Source organism: Archocentrus centrarchus, chromosome 11, assembly GCF_007364275.1.
Source record: "Archocentrus centrarchus isolate MPI-CPG fArcCen1 chromosome 11, fArcCen1, whole genome shotgun sequence".
In the NCBI taxonomy this organism is placed as follows: Eukaryota; Metazoa; Chordata; class Actinopteri; order Cichliformes; family Cichlidae; genus Archocentrus; species Archocentrus centrarchus.
Genome location: NC_044356.1, coordinates 17,613,948 through 17,630,880, shown reverse-complemented (window position 1 = coordinate 17,630,880; position 16,933 = coordinate 17,613,948). Strand labels below are relative to the sequence as shown.

General features: G+C 42.4%; 1 protein-coding gene across 1 annotated transcript in view; it reads right to left on the bottom strand.

Moving 5' to 3' along the window:
- Positions 1–4,992: 4,992 nt before the first annotated feature.
- Positions 4,993–16,933, bottom strand: part of znf704 (zinc finger protein 704) — a 56,834-nt gene continuing 44,893 nt past the window's right edge. Inside the window, exons 3-9 of the mRNA XM_030740353.1 lie at positions 16,761–16,864; positions 15,231–15,508; positions 11,487–11,587; positions 10,918–11,212; positions 9,612–9,746; positions 9,423–9,514; positions 4,993–7,158 (exon numbers count right to left, since the gene is read on the bottom strand). Of these exons, the coding sequence (XP_030596213.1) occupies positions 7,044–7,158; positions 9,423–9,514; positions 9,612–9,746; positions 10,918–11,212; positions 11,487–11,587; positions 15,231–15,508; positions 16,761–16,864 (1,120 nt within the window). The 3' untranslated portion in view covers positions 4,993–7,043. The remainder of the gene's footprint in view (positions 7,159–9,422; positions 9,515–9,611; positions 9,747–10,917; positions 11,213–11,486; positions 11,588–15,230; positions 15,509–16,760; positions 16,865–16,933) is intronic.

The following is a 16,933-nucleotide window of genomic DNA, read 5'->3' as shown; positions in this document are numbered from 1 at the left end:
AATAAGACTGCATTGGCTGCTCTCGAGCCCCCCCCATCCTGGACGCCACAGCACAAGTAGAGCACATTTATATAAAGTCATGTTTTCCATAATTTCCTTATTTGCATGCACATGCAGTATTAAAAATACAGTTAGACCAGAGCAGTATATATATAATGTTTGAAAAAGGAGTGTAAAAATCCAGTGCGACAGTCATTGAGTTCTTGAGGTCTACATGATTGTAATCAGATAAAAAAAAACAGCCAATGAGGTGATCCAGTTTGGAGAGAGGCCGAGGTCTGCGCTCTCTGTTGCATATTCAAGTTCAAACTGAAGGAGCTGCGGCACAAATACCCTGAAAGAATGAACGCCATCTCGACTATTTTGGCTAATTAACATTCCGAATGATTAAAATCCAATAATAGAATTCCGGCTGATGAGAGTGAGTTTCTTCTCTCTGCCTGTTCAAACATTCACCCACCTTCATGCCGAATGCAAGCGATGCCTGTTGAGGTTCCTGTGGAAACCACTTAGCAGCTCCACGCTAAAAATGGATCATCTCACCGACTGTTTCACATGCTGTTTGCTGAAACGAGGCTTCCTTGATTTCCCAAACATATCTAGATTGCACCACGACAGCGATTCTTCACGTCAACATATATTTATCTACAAGCCCTTACACAAAGGGGAGAGAGGATTCATGTTTGGGAAAGCAAAGAGAAGGAAAAGACAAAAAAAAAAAGGAAGAAAGAAACACTGAACACACAGTATCATAGGTTTGGATCAAAAAAATAGTTTACAGCAAAGAGTAGAAAAGTCACTCTTAGATATCTTGCAACATCTTCCTGGAACCAAGAAGGGGCCAAAGAGGCCTCAGAACACAACTCACAGGAGAACTCAGACATGCCAGCACCAGTAACATTCCTCCAGAGTTTCTACGCACAAAGCTGTGACGGCTGAGGTCCAATCTAGAAACTCTACGCTCATCAAGGCACATTCAAGACTCCTCCAAAGGTAACCATAAATGAGGGAGAGGGAGGGAAGCAGTTTCTGGAAACACACTCAGGACTTCAGAGCGTTTGCCAGAGCCGTTTCACCCTTCCTTCCACCCTCCTCCTTATTCACATTCCTGAATGAATGAAGGACTGACTCAAGAAGAGGGCCCCAACCCTTTTTTTTTTTTTTTTTTTAAATTGACAATAACGATGACGACAACAACGACGCTGCCCTGCTGCCGCACTGGCAGCTGAAAGGGGCAAAGACTCAAAAACCTGCCAGTTAGCATAGTAGCCATAAAAACCTGTTGCAAAGTTGGAAGGATCTAATGCTGCAAACACACTTGTTACTCAGTCTCTACTTAGGCAAGGCAATGCTGTGTAGAGCGCCACCTGCTGTTAGCCTGGCAGAACAAACCACAGGACACTGGGGCAGATAACAGCAGCATGGGCTCACACACTTTATTGCCTGCTAGATGTGAGCGGGTGGCCTGTCTGCAGCCAGAGAGCTGAGGAGAACTGAAGGGGGCGGGGCTTCTGACTAAAGGCACAGCCCGCCACTTTCAATAAAAACAGAAAGAAGTAGGAATTTTGATCTTATTAAAGTTAGGGATATCACATCAATATACTGATACACACTGATACTGTAGCTTAGATATACTGTACTGTAGCCATATATACTGTAGCATATATTGACCTATAGTTGGATGATACAAGGTATATTAAGTGTCAGCCTCTTGTCACAAAAACAAGCATTGTCACGTATGAAATATTGATCTTGCTAAGGATCAGGTGCACAAACGAGGGATCCTTATAAAACTGTCAACACGTGAACTGCTGTTAAAGTCATCACTGGACTGGTCAGGAACTGTGACAGCCCAAAGTGCAACACACACACACACACACACACACACACACACACACAGACATACACACAAAAAATCCCTAATAGCTCATAAGAGTTGATTTTTATATCGTCCGCAAGTAGAATAATGCTGTCTTGTTTTATTCAGCCCATAAATCACAGCTCAGCCCTTTAATAGGCAGCAGCGGCGTAAACACAAGAGAACAAAAGCCAGACCAGCCGTTGCCGCTCCATGTGACCAAAAAAAAAAAAAAAAAAAAAAGACCACTGATAAGTATTCATATCGCTCTCTCGAGGAACAAGACCGCCTATTGTGGGCCTTTGATGCCACTGTTTTAATTCTGCTGTCTGAACACATGTTTATAATGGCAGTCCATTTCTGAGTAAGTGTTTAGCCACCCCCCACCCCCCGAGTCAGGTTTCAGGGCTGAGAGATTAGTTTAATATGAATGAGCATGTTAGATGATCTGATCAGGAAGATGCTGCCATATGGCATGCTTCACATCATTAACTTGTCAATTTGGGGGTAAAATGATGAACATCATGTTTTTTTTTTTTTTGTATGCTAGTTTGGTCTGAAAGGGAGTAAATCATTCAGTATCTCTGCAAACATCTCCAAGCATTTAATCCTTTAGAGCTCCAAGATGCTGCAGTATCAGTTTTTTTTTTTAAATAATGTGTCTGTACATTTTTGTCAAATTTTGTCATGCTTGACATCCATAAGAAAAACTGCCCATTTACTCACTCCACACAGAGCTTTTAAAGACATCACATGGTCTTCATCAGCATTGGTAAAAAGCAAAAGGGGACCTATTATGCTAATTTCCAGCTCCATGCTTTCATTCTTGGATTCTGCTAGAGCAGCTCTGCATGATTCACCGTTAAAAATAATCCTTATTCATATAACAGACCTTAGTACAGCCCCTGAGTTCAGCCTGTGCCTTAAACAAGCCGTTTAAGACACACGCCACCCTCATTTTTAGCCAACTGTCCGCTGATTGGCTGCCCCTCACGAGGAGAAGATTAGAACAGCGGGTGGGTGGGGCTTCTGTCCTCACATATGGCCATATTTGGGATGTCCACTCTCACTGGCATCACACAGAGCTAAGAGTAGAAAAAAAAAATGTCTGAAGCCCGAGTTTCTGGTCACTTGTACATTTGCTCATATGAGCATAATAGGTCCACTTTAAGCATAATTCACATTTTAAGCTACTTTACTAAGAAACTGCAGTGATCACAATGTGTTACTACAGAATGAGCTACCCAGATGATGTGATGTAGCTTCCATTAGCCCTACATTCACCAGCTGTGGTTCTTATTAACGAACCAGTAATCAAACTCCAATAACATTATTGTGAAATGAGCCCACCTGCATGGGGAAGATTTTGAACTGCGGTTCTTTGAGAATATTCTGAAGCTCATACTTGAGCCTCTGAGTCTGCATAGTTCAAAACTCTGAAAGAATCATGTTCAGTTTAAACATCTGCAGTTCAGTGAATCTGCTGCTGAAGACTGAAAGCTCAAGGAGCAGCAAGTAAATGGACTGTGATTTGAGCTTATTTTATTAACTGATTTTCTGAAGCTCTTTGTTGGTATAGAAAACACTTCCAAGCATGAACATGAGAGTTTGGATTTAATGTGAAATAACCTGATTTAATATTCTGCCGGTGTTTTGCATCTATTCTCAGGGCTGAGCCGCAGAGACTAGGAAACAGCAATCAGTACAACTTACCAAAATAAAAGCATAAAAAAACAACAACCATGAAGCAGGAGAAAGAGATTACAGAGGGTTTCTTTTTTTCTTTTTTTTCAGGGGGGTGGGGGGCACTAATGTCAGGACACTGGAGGCATAACAATGTTAAAATTGAGTTAATATGTTCAGAAGACACATGGGAGAAACAGCACTGCGTGAGTGTTTAGCACCTCTGTTTCTCCCCCCTCTGGTGCTTCTGCAGCACCAGAAGGTACAGCCTGCAAAGACAGGCCACAGTCCACAAACAAGTCCCACTGATCTTCTCAAAGAGCCAAGAGGAGATGGATAGGTTTGAGAAAAATGGCAGCAAATACACTTTTGAGGTAATTTTAGATCAACTCTAGGCGAGGGCATGAGATGAGCTTATTTTGGCCAAATCTTATTGTCAGCCGTGTGATCGACACAACAGCCCAGAGAGAAAAATTAGCTGCCTGGAAAATGCTGCCACTGTAATTATCCCGTCCTCTGACTGATCTGAAGTACTGAAGGGACTTGCTTCTGGACAGAACCCTGACTTAATCTGATTGGCTGCCAGATATATATATATATATATATATATATATATATATATATATATATATATATATATATTTTTTTTTTTTTTTTTTAAACATCAGTGGAGGAAAACAGTCCAGACACAAACATGAAGAGATGGAGAAACCACATTCAGCCTCAACTAAAACATGCTTAAACCCCAGTGAGGGCATCTCAGGAGTGGACGAGACAGTGAAACGCCACAGGCCATTAGATAAAGAAGTTCAACTCCTCTGGAGGATCGACAAAGATGCTTCAGGGGAGTGGAGGGGCACTGTGCTTCAGCAGCAGCCCACACACGCTTCGCCTGGGGCTCCTTCAGAGTTCACTCACAAGAGCCAGCGAGCGTACGCATGGGCGCAAAAACACCGAGTTGTCAATCAAACTAATTGCAGGCGGGCCCGCGTGGCGGGGGGAGTTTTAATCAACTGCGGTTCTCGACCCAGCGCCAGCAGTGGAGAGCGTTAACGTGAAGGAGCTCCAGGCGGGAACGTGAGGGTCACACTCAGTGAAAAGTGCCTAACGAGCTTAGTTTATAAAGACAATTACGCCACATAAGATCTCCTTCAGCAGAACATGAAAAAAAAATTATATATATAAAACGTAAAATCAAAGTTAATGTTTTTTTTCCCCCACAAGTGTTTCTTTATGGATATAGATTTGTCTTTTTTCTTAATCGGGCAAATCAGGCTTTTCAGTTCTAAATACCTCATTACTGAAATCCCACTGTAATGGCCCAGAAGGACCACAATGATCTTTTTGAGTGACTTTACAGTGGCATATATATATATATATATATATATATATATACAGACATATACAGAAACAAATCATAAACAGCTGAGCAAACATAAAAGGACGCTATTACTTTCAGGTGCTTAAAATGGACGAGCATGTGAGTTTATTAGCTGGTGTTGGTTTTGAATAACTGTTGTAGAATGATGCAGCTTGTTTGTGTGTGTGTCTGTGCGTGTGTGAGTGCGTTTAACAGAAATCCTCCCAAAAAAGGACGAGGTTTGCAGAACGCTGTGATCGGAAGCCTCAAGTAAGAAAAGAGTTGGTCCACATTTGTAAACGATTGGGCCTCATAATTCTGTTTACTGCTTTTGAGGCAAAAAAAAAAAAAAAAAAAAGGGAGGCTGAAATTCAAATGATAGATCAGGTAAACGCACCATTTTAACCTCCTTTCACCTCATCAGACAATCACAAAGACTCCTACAGAAGAAGCATTGCTTGCCTAGTGAATTATGTTAAACAATAAAGGAGTCACCTAATTAAGTGCCACAACTTCCCTCCACAAATGCTCTCCCCACCCAAAAACCAAAAGCTTGGTGCAAGGAATTTAAGTGGGAGCAGCTACATGTGGGTGGTTCAAAATAGTATTACTGTTTCTATAGCACACAGTTAAACTGGGAAAGGAGAGGACATAGTGGAAACATTTGGAGCTATCTAAAAACGGACCACAAAGGCACCATATACTCTGTTACACAAATACAGTGCAAAAAGTATCTCACTTTTGGTATTCAGCCCTCCCCCTTTGGATAACAGGTCATCAGGGGGCGCCTTTGTGGTGGATGTAAACACAAACTTAATTTGTCGGAGTAAAAGTTGGTGACGGAGGAGGAGGAGGGCGATTTCGTTGAAAGATCTTTTAATGGCGTCACATGCTGCTGACTTCCAGTGCTTTTAGGAAGGTCTTTAACACACTTTGTTTAGCAGGTAGGTAAACAGTCTTGGTTTCACCAAATAATAATAATAATAATAATAAAAAAAAAAAGAAAAGAAATGACATCAACAACACTAAACATGGCACCTTAACAAAAACCAAAAACATGAATAACAGGATAAAGGAGTTTTTGGTTGCAAAGTTGTCATGTGTAATGAAAGATAGAAGCTGTTGAGATAGTGCTGCATACAGTTTAAGCTGCTGGTTTTTGCTCTCTTCAGAATCACATCCCTGATAACGCAAAGAAACAATGAACCAACTGGATACAAGTTGACATAATCTGCTTTGATTGTGTGAGAAAAGCTGTGTTGGTGTGAGTGCTGCTGTGTAAATCACTCGTATGGTCCATCTGCTTTCCCTGACTGGAAGTTGTATCTTTTTTTTTTTGTTGTTATTTTTTGCATTGATCATTCACCTTGTGTGTCTCTCTTCTTCCTTCTTTCTACCTGCCAACGAGCCCCTCCCGGCTCTGCCGTGGATACATTTCCCTCGGGGCTGTCCGGGAGGCGTGAGGGACCAGGAGAGGCTGTGATGTTGGTGATAAAAGATCACCTCAAAGTCCAGAATTGAAACAAAGAGATGAACAAGTCGAAGGAAGAACAAAAAAACCGCGAGCTTTACCTCTATGCTTTTTCATAATGTTCTTCAAACACTTGAACAAAGAGTCCCATTCTTCTTTTGGATAAAAAAAAATTGAAGTTCTTTTTTCTTTAATCTTTTGAGAAAACACACACACACACACAAAAATCTTTTGGCCTTTTTCTCGACCCCTTCTTGACAAGACTTTCATTTAAAAACCAGAGCTGTACAAAACATAGAAAGATGCAACACTGAACCCAACTTTAAAAAAACTGCAGAAATCTTTAGATCTATGTTTTTCTTTACACTGTTTAGCTGCACTGGGGTTTCCCCAAAAACTGGGAAAGAAGGGGAATGGCGAGGCCATACTGTGAATCCCGGACGGCGACGTAAAAGGTGACTCTGCCGTCCTTCAGTTTCTTCCGCAGCTGGAATGGTTCAGTGGAGCTGAAGGGGTGGAGCTGGGGGCAAGAACGGGGGCAGAGCCGGAGCTTGATGGACAGTTGCGATGTTGAGCTGAAGAAAACCGAATGCATGCAAAATGATGCCCATTCCCCTTTTTTCTGGTGGAAAACTGCAGTGCCTGTTTTTGTGGCGGGCTGTTAGGGACGATCAGTCAGTGAATCTCTGACAGGCCTTCTTCCAGCGGCACGCGGTGCACCACATGTCGCGGTTCTCCATCCCGTACACCTTACGGCACTTCTTCCCCTCACCACGTACCTTCCGACTGGAGGAGAGATGAAGACCAACAACACATGTAGCTGTTATATATTAATGATATATTGAGCAACAGCAGCAAACAGTAAAACTTAATGAGGACCTTTTATGCTCATTTCCAGCTCCATGTTTTTATTCCTGGTCTCTTATTTATCTTCCACTGGGTCTTTGTGCAGACCCCTCAGTTTACCCACTGCAACAACAACCTGTTTAGCTCCTCTCCCTTTAAGATCAGCCTCCCTGGAAGACAGCTTTTTTTCTCATTGGCTGCCCCTCGTAAGTACAACATTTAAACAGCGGGAGCGAGGAGCTACTGTATGACCATATCTCCACGCTACGACGTCACACATAGTAAAGAGTAGGAAAAACTGTTTTAAACCGAGCATTAAGAGCAATCTGAGTCTGGGTTTTCGGCTCACTGTAATAGTATAAATTTGACAGAACATAAGCAAAACCACAAGAACACTTTAAACCCCAACCATGTGGGGAGGTAGATTACAACAACATGTGTTAGAGGTCAACATAAACACAGATCTATCTAAACCTGTTCCACATGTGTGGAGATGAAGTTCTATGTGTGCATTCAAAAAAAAAAAAAAAAAAAAAAAAAAAAAAAAAAAAAATATATATATATATATATATATATATATATATATATATATATATATATATATATATATATATATATATATATATATATAAATAAAGCTTTTATATATTCTATATTAATTACTAGTAAAGTGAAATATTTGAAGCCTTCCATGTAATAATGTTGATGATCATGACTTATAGCTCATGAAAATCAGAAATCCAATATCTCAGATTGTTAGGATATTTCTTAAGATCGATCAAAAGAAGAATTAAAACACAGAAACATCTCACTTCTTATGTTTATTTATACACTCAGTGCTTAGCTGGGGCTCCATTACCATGAATTACTGCATCAGTGCGGCGTGGCACTGCTGTCTCAGCTCGTCTGTATTTTTGGCTCGGCTCTTTCTCATCTTCCTCCTGACAATACCCCATAGTTCCCTCTGCAGGGTTCAGGTTAGGTGAGTTGGCTGGCCAGTCAAGCACAGTAATACCACAGTAATCAAAATAATTGGTAGTAGTTTTGGTACTGTGGGCAGGTACTAAGTCTTGGAACAGGAAATCAGTATCTCCGTAAAGCTTGTTAGCAGATGGAAGCGTGAAGCGCTCTAAAACCTCCTGGTGGACGCTGTGTTGACTTTGGACTTGATAAAACACGGTTGACCAACCAAGACCGGCACCAGCAGATGACATGGCACGCCAGCTCATCGCAGACTGCGGAAACTTCACAGTGTACTTCAAACACCTTCTGTGCCTCTTCCTCCAGACTCCAGGACTTCCAAATCAAATGTAAAATTTACAGTTCAGTCCTTTTTCTCCTTTTCCCACTTCTGAGGTCTCTGATTCAGGAGTAGTTTGATATTAGGAATGCAACAGCTGTAGCTCCTTTCCTGAAGACATCTATGCATCTTGATGCACCGACACCAGCCTCAGTCCACTCCTCGTGAAGCTCTCCCAAGTTTTTGAATCAACTTCCTATCAAACTTTTTCCTTCCAGTCAACTTTCCATGAACATAACTCGACACAGCACTCTGCAAGCAGCCACTTTTCAGCAATGACCTTCCATGGCTCACCCTCCTTGTGGAGGCTGTAGGTGTCATCTGGAAGACTGTCTTCCCCATAATTGTGACTCTGTGTACTGAACTAGAGATACACAGAATTTATACTGTGTGCATAGCAATTTACTCAAACTCAAAATCAAATATTCTAATAATATGAGCTAGTTTTTTTTTTAGCTGCAGGCCACAAAACAGAGAACTGCTCCAAGCATTGTGGTTTCTGTGTAATGAGTCTAGAATATATTACATTTTCACCTTCTTAAATAACTAATGGGAAATTGTAACCTTTTTCTCAATTTCTGAGGTGCACGTGAATATTAGGAGAGCAGAACAGAGAGGTATGAAAGCTTTCATAAATGTCACAAAAGCAAACATGTCATTTTAACTTGCCCCAGTGCTTTCCACAGAAACAGAGGCTTTCTATGCAGCTAAACAGATAAGAATTTCAGCATGGATTGTCACCACCAGTGACAATCCATGCTGTCCAACAGTGATCAGCTTAGATCACATAATCCAAAACAGCATGGTTCCTTAATGAAGTGGATCTTTCTGAAGATGTTCATTCTTTAACTGAAGCCAACAACCAATCATAAGACAGACTCTGTGAGCAGTGAGGGTCCAGTACCTGAGGGCAGTGGTGGCTCTGGGAGGGGATGAAAGCACTGCGATGGTCTGGGAACGCTGTTCACCAAATCCTTGGCTCTTACTGGGAGACACCTGAAGAGTGAGGGCAGAGGAGTGATTGTGAATAAAAGAAATAAAAGACGTGTGACTAGGAAAGCTCAGCCTTGCGTGTGCAGCCAGGATTTCTCACCGTGGTCCCGGTGAAAGTGACGGGTGGTGACTGCCAGGAGATGCTGAAACTGGAGCTGTTGGTGGGAGTGAAGCTGGTGGACGCCGAACTGGCCGAGTTACTGCTGCTGGACGGGATAGACACTGGAGCCGTGGCCTGAAGGCAGAGGTCAAAGGTCAAAATAGCATTATTTTTTACTTTTACTTTGGCAGTTGCTGAGCTTTTCTGTGTCATGACGTGGGCCACTGGTTGGTGATGGTCACATGAAGCCTCAAGATGAACATTTTTGCTGCTTTGAAACGGGATATGTTGAGCAAGTGGTGGCTCTGACTGAGAAACCAAGTGTCCGCTTACACATCAACATGTCAATGAAGGAAGGCCCGCCCTAAACCGTACCCTGCTTTAATCTCTTCTTTGCCTCTAATCAGAGCCATCATTTATAAAGCTAACTTCATGATGTATTCAATAAGAGCGATCAAGACCATAAACTAATGAGAAAAGTGTTAAATGACATCACAACCAACAGAGGTGAGGGCCATTTTCCTGTAGACTTAGACTCTACGGGAACCAGAGCTGGTCATTATAGAAAGAAAGCAGGCATAAGACTTTCCCATTGGCTTCATGTTTCTTACCTGGAAGCTACGCTCTTCTTTTACGTCTCTGTGTGTACTGCAGAATCCTGATTGGCTGAAGGTGGGACTTTTGAAGAATCAGTTGCCCAGTAGGATCTACAAAATCCACCTCTTCCTGATATTCTTGTGGATCCCTTCTTTTTTGACACCAAGTTTATTCTGCAGACGTTTTTTTTTTTTTTTTAGCTTTGACTTTCTATTACATTTTTTTTTTTTTGTTAAATAAAACTCAAGTGTGTTTCCCCCATTTGCTACAATCTCAGTGACAGGAGACAAGGTTTAATTCATTAAAGCCAGACTAGGTCCAACATTAATACTTATGTTTCTGATAAACCATGCAGCTCTACATTAATATTAGATGCACAGATATTAATGAAACACTAACGACACCAACACTGGCAGTTGTTTTTCATACAATAATCTGAGAACTGAAGTTAAAATAGATTAATTGTATCATTTTTCAACTTTGAATTAAATATTCAGAGCTGCTGCTGTGTGTTGATACACCACAACTGTTAGCACAGCTGCTAAAGGGAGCGAGGGACCACAAGTCACTGTGAGATCTTTAGTTTGTTTATGAACATTGTGACACATTATCAGCATAAAGAGGACCTTGATGGTAATGTGTGAGAAACTGTACATGTTTGGTCTGAGCCTGTTGTGGCGTGCATCCCGAGTGCATCAATCTTCATCACCTGGTAGGCATGGTCCGTGTGGATGAGGTAGAGAGCGCTGGGTGCAGAGCGGCTGAGCGGCGTGGTGCCACCGGCGTGGGGCTCCTTGATGTCAGAGGACTGCATCGGTTTGTGGGAGTCTGGCAGCTGGCTGACCGAGGGAAGGGGAGACGGGGGAGGGGGAGGGGGAGACAGGACAGAGGGCGAAGCTGGGGACAGGCTGCTCAGGCCGTCGGCCACCGAGTCTGTGTTGAGCTTAATCTCCGTGTAGTAGAAGTCCTCCTCACCGTCGCTGCAGTCTGAGTCACAGTTACGACTAGGAGACAAGTGCAGAGGCACGACATTAATGTAAATCTCCACCTAAAGGTCAGGTTAGCGATCTATCCAGCATCATTGTTCTCCGCCTCAGTCATTCTCTTCACTCACCGCCTCCTCCTATACAAGCAAAGCAGGATATGTTACTATGCTGATAACCAATAAATCATTAACCTGCTGTTTTGACACTGAAGCAGGAGTGCAGCTGAAGAGCTGTTCCAGAGGCTTTGAGGGGACTTTATCTTAGGTATGTATGCAGTGGCTCTGTGTCTTACCCCAGGTGGATGGTGCGGATGTGTCTCTGAATGCCGGCGGCAGTACTCAGCACCTTGCCACAATTCTTCCACAGGCACTTGAACATCACCTTCATGGAGTTCTGCAGGAGACACACAGCACATCAGTGTTTCACTGATGCTCTGATGCCAACTTCAAAGAGTCACGTGTAACAACTGCAGGGTACATAACAAGTAATCATAAACAAGAACGTGAAGGATGCCTTTTAATATCTGCCACTATCACAGAAAACCTTTATCTTCATTACACACGTGTTCAAATAAAGATTACACAAAAATATGATGCATCTGGTGTTTCTGTCCAGAATAACAACTATCCAGCATTGGCCACTTCATTAGACACACCTTGCCCTCCTCTTTGCCTTCAAAGCTGCCTTAATTTTTAATGGCATAGATTCAACAAGGTGCTGGAAACAATCCTCAGAGATTTTGGTCCATACTGACATGATCACATCACACGGTTGCAGCAGATTTGTCAGTTACACATCCATACTGCTGCACTGCCTCTCTAATTCCCTGTTTAGTGAGCACGTCTGATGTGATGAGGTAGAACCAGCGATTCATCTAAAACACTCTCATACCTGTTAAAATGTGAATATTCCATGCATACTGCTGAATACAGAATTTAAACAACTTACACACTGCATGCTCCTTCATTTTTACTATAGAGTGATCAGCTTATAATATTATTTTATTGTAAGGTCTTACCTTTACAATTTGAAGTGTGCTGAGGTCTGTTGTGATTTGGCATTTTATAAATAAAACTGAAAAATAATTAGACATGCAGCTTTAATGGAGCATCTTTCTATGGAGCTACCCTGGACACAATGCCGGTGATGTTCCTGTATCTCTTATCTGCCTAATGTAATTAAACCACTGGCTTCCCAGAGAGACCGTGCATTGTTTTCATGGAATGAAGAGCCCTGTGAACTTTCTCTCTGCCCTGCTGCACTCTCACTCCAAGCTATTATAAACAGTATTATAGGCCCGTCTATCAAATTATTGTTGCCGAGGCTGATTTAATTTTGACAAGATGCTTTATTTTTAATTTTTTTCTCTCTTTTAGAAACACACACAAACACACACCAAACAATCACGTGTCCCCCCCCGTGCATTGTTTTGTCTTTGCGTAACAAAAGCCTGTTTTGTGTGCTGGTGAGTGTGTGCACCCCTTTAAAGCAACATTTCACAGTTAATTAAATGGGGAGCTTCAAATGCTGCGGTGGTGCCAAGAGAAAAAAAAACAAGAGCACGCGAGTAGCATGTAGATAAGTTCATGAGAAACCCTGGCATCTGCACATATGGATTGTGTGAGCGTGGCTTGTTAAGCTAACATTATCCAGGCTTTTAGGGACACTGTTTATGCCTTCATCCATGTTCCATTCTCTCTTCCTTTTTCATGTAATTCCTGTTAGTCACTCTTTAATTTTTCATCCACAACCTTCATTTCTCTTCCTGTTTTTCCCTCTTTCTCTCTCTCTCTCTCTCTCTCCCTCTCTCCCTCCACGCCCTTCTTTGTGATGTTCCCAATTATCAGAGTACACTGCGCCAACATGGAGCTCACTAAAGAGCCTATCGATTTTTTTTTTTTTTTTTTTAAAGAGGAGACATGAGGCCGGCAGAATCTTTTCTGTTTGCTGTAGCAGGTATTAAAATCATTACTGTTTTTGAGGGGAGCTACACGTGAAGGCTGAGGAAGTAATTATTAAGGACAAATGTCTGGGGAGGACACAGTCGAGCAGCGAAAACGGAAGAGAGGGGAGAAAACAGGCGAGAGCAGGAGAGGAAAGAATGAAAGGAGGGGTAGATAGATGATACAGTCAGCAAACTGGCACACTGGAGCACCGATGAGGAGAGAGCCCCAAGATGAAGGCAGACAGAGAGTAATGCAATATACATCGGACAAAATAATGAGTGACAGTGTGGTGTAGATGTGATGAGCTGTCAGTAGCGTGTAGTGATGAGACAAGGTGAAATGATTAGTGTGAAAGAAGGTGTGTGTCGAGAACGCATGACACGAAACTCGAGACTGGAGCAAAAGGCTTTGTGTCCTTTCCTGTCTAATTTTCGTCTCTGCCTATCAGTCAGAAACTAAATTACATCCATAACCTCGCAGGTCAATATTGCAGAAGAGAATCAACCAGCTCGTGTACATGTGGCGGGATCTCAAAGACAAGTTCCTGACCCTTTTTCTTGCTGCCAGATCTCCCCGTTATCAGGATCAATGCTGCTGTTTCCTTTTAAAAACCCATTTAATGCGTGAATCTGACAGCAGCACACTGTAACAAAAGAAACTCTTATATTACAGTCATGACTGGTATGAAGCCATCTGGGAAACACAAGGTTATGACAGCAAACATATTTTCTTCCCTTAAACCTGTGATGATAAATTAGTAAAGTGTTGCGACAGATCAGCACTGATGTTTAAAATTAAAAAATTGACATCAAGGTAACATGATTATATTGTAAATAATCTGTGCTGGTAACTCACTGATTGGCAATAATTTCATTTCTTTTGACATTGTACTGATTGCAGATGTTTATCAGGTAATTTGGCTGCTTATTATTATATATTAAGCGTTCTTTCTGTGTGCTGTTCTACAGTTAAAGTTACCCTCTCTTTATCTTGAGCATAAAGCTGAATCTGAAATCATTACGGTCTTCTTTTTTAATACATTTCTACAGCTATCATGATAATATCCATCCATCCATCCATTCTCTTCCGCTTATCCTTTTCAGGGTTTGGGGGGGGGGGGGGGGGGGGGGTCCTCACCCTATGACAGCCTATCCCAGCTGTCATAGGGTGAGGCAGGGTACACCGTGTACAGGTCGCCAGCCTGTTGCAGGGCTTACACAGAGAGAGAGACAACCATTCACACCTATGGGCAATTTAGAGTGACCAATTAACCTAACCCCAGTAACTGCATGTCTTTCGCTGTGGGAGGAAACTGAAGTACCTGGAAACCCACACACGGGGAGAGCACGCAAACTCCAGGCCAAGGTGGATTCGAACCCAGACCTTCTAGACGTCCTTCTAGCTGTGAGGGAGCAGTGCTAACCACCACACCACCATGATAATATCATTAGCACTCACTTGATTGGCTTAGAAAATGGTGCTGGAAAACAGTCCAAAGTGGTAACTGGTAAACATAACTGAGTTTATCATTTTTAAAAGCTACTCAAACCATAAAGGGGTATTTTACATTTTTCCTTATTTTCTATATATATGCATTTGTGAGCATGACCATTAATGGTGACGCTCACTTTAAAGATTTCAAATAACGAGGTCAGCACATACACAAGTAATCACTGAGTGAGCTCAGGCTGCAGACTGTTATAAACTTTTCATTTCAGGTGTTTATTTCCTACTCTTGGATCTGTAGGATGTCATTGACTAGGGACATACCTAATATGGTCACCTCAGCAACCTCACCTGCCTGCTCTTCAAACCATCTGCTTACAAGTGGCAACCAATCAAAAGAAATGTGCCTTAAAAAGACCACCCTCAGCTAAATCAATTTGTCAGACAATGGGTGAACAAAGGGGCTGGATTGAGGTCCAGTAAAAGATAAATAAGGATTATTTTGAAGAGTGAATAATCTAAAGCCTCTCTAATAGGGTCGAAGATTAAACGGAGTTGTAAATGATCATAATAGGTCCACTTTTTCAAACCTGCTTAATTAGAGCTTGGCCGTCCTAGCTTTTTACCCAGCTAACAATATTCACCTTGCGCTTGCGAGGGATGGGCTCATCAAAGAGCAGGCTGCTGCCATCCTGCTCATCCAGAACAGGATCTTCGGGTCCTGCAGGGCCAGGACCCACGCCTCCCAGGCTGGGTACACGGAAGGGCTTGAAGCTGTCTGCAGAGAGCGGTGGGGATGGTGTGGAGGGGTTGGACTGGTCACTCGGAGCAGACCAGCTCCAGTAGCCCCCCGAGGAGCTGTTGCTCGATGGGGTGAAGGGTCCGGCCGAGCCGTTGTCCTTCCATGAGCCACTTAGACCCTCTGAAGAGACAGAGAAACAGGAGACTGAGAGTGGTGGTAGGGAGAGTGAGAAAAATGGAGAGTGTGGAAAGGAAGAGTATGAGAGTTTATCTAACAGTACTTCTAATTTCCTTATTCATAGTAGATGCTATAAACACAATCAGAGATCAAGACATTCAATTAGGCGCAGACAGCTGCATTAGCACTTCACAAAAAAAGATTCTCCCAGCAGCAGTCTGACTATGACACAAGAAAATAAAGGTTACGCTCCTGTTGTGATTCCACGGAGACTTTTCCAAGGTCTTGTGTTTTTTTGAATCAAAGAAGAGTTTCTTTTGAATATCAGACACAAAAGGCTTTGCACTCAGTGATGATAGAGGCAGGGGAAAACTTTGCAGAGTGTGTGTGTGTGTGTGTGTGTGTGTGTGTGTGTGTGTGTGTGTGTGTGTGTGTGTGAGAGAGAGAGAGAGACAGACAGAGGGACCGTGAGAGACCCAGTTTAGTTTAGTGAAGCTGCTTCCCAGTGTGGTGCCTCTCTTCACAGACTTTTTTCTTTCCTTCGGCAGAACATTTAACATAAAAGAGAAAGTAGCTCAGCAGCAGCACAGGTTCTGAGCATTCTCACTTTTTGCACAGAAAAGCAAATTCAATGGTTAAATGAAGTGCCAATGATAAGACTATTGGTTCATTTGAGAGATATTAAGATATCTGAGCACTGTGTGAGCTCAAACTACATGATTACATGTAGATAACAAGTGTACAGTTGGTATTTAAAATCCAGTTTGTGCATCTGTGGATGATGTATGGCAGTCATACCATGCGCCTGGTGGTTGGCTGCATGTCTGCCCAGCTGAAAGGACAGCAGGCTGGTTGCAAAGACCAGCTAAATGGTTTCACGAGATTGCAGTTATGGGGCATTTTGGACTTCCGCCACTTTGCTGAGTGGCAGAGATCCAGACTCATTGTGCTTTTCTTTGGATTTCCACAGCTCATTGATGAGATGATCCTACAGCACAGCAGGTGGCAGTAATTTATCAACCTTAAGCTTCCACATGCATTCACAAGATAACAGCTGTGAGGGAATGAAAATCAGTGTACAGGAAAACACACAAATTACTGACTCAGGCTGAGCGACTTCTTTTCATGAAACTTTTCATGAAACCTCTGCTATATTTTAGAGAAAAGCAAATGAGACATAAAAATAACAGCAGCCATTAAATCTTTCAAGTTTAAAGCATTTTCAGTTTGGTTATTTAGCACTAATGACACTTACCACTGACTCTCACAGGTGGGCTCCTAACCAGCGGGCTGGTGGAAAGACTTGTCAGTACCATGGCAGCCGTCACCTTGTCCATATCCACTTCCTCCTCTGACCGCCTGTGAAAAAGCAACATGAAAAGAAGAAAACTTTTTTGAGCATCTTCTGCTTTCAGTTAAAGAGTTTAT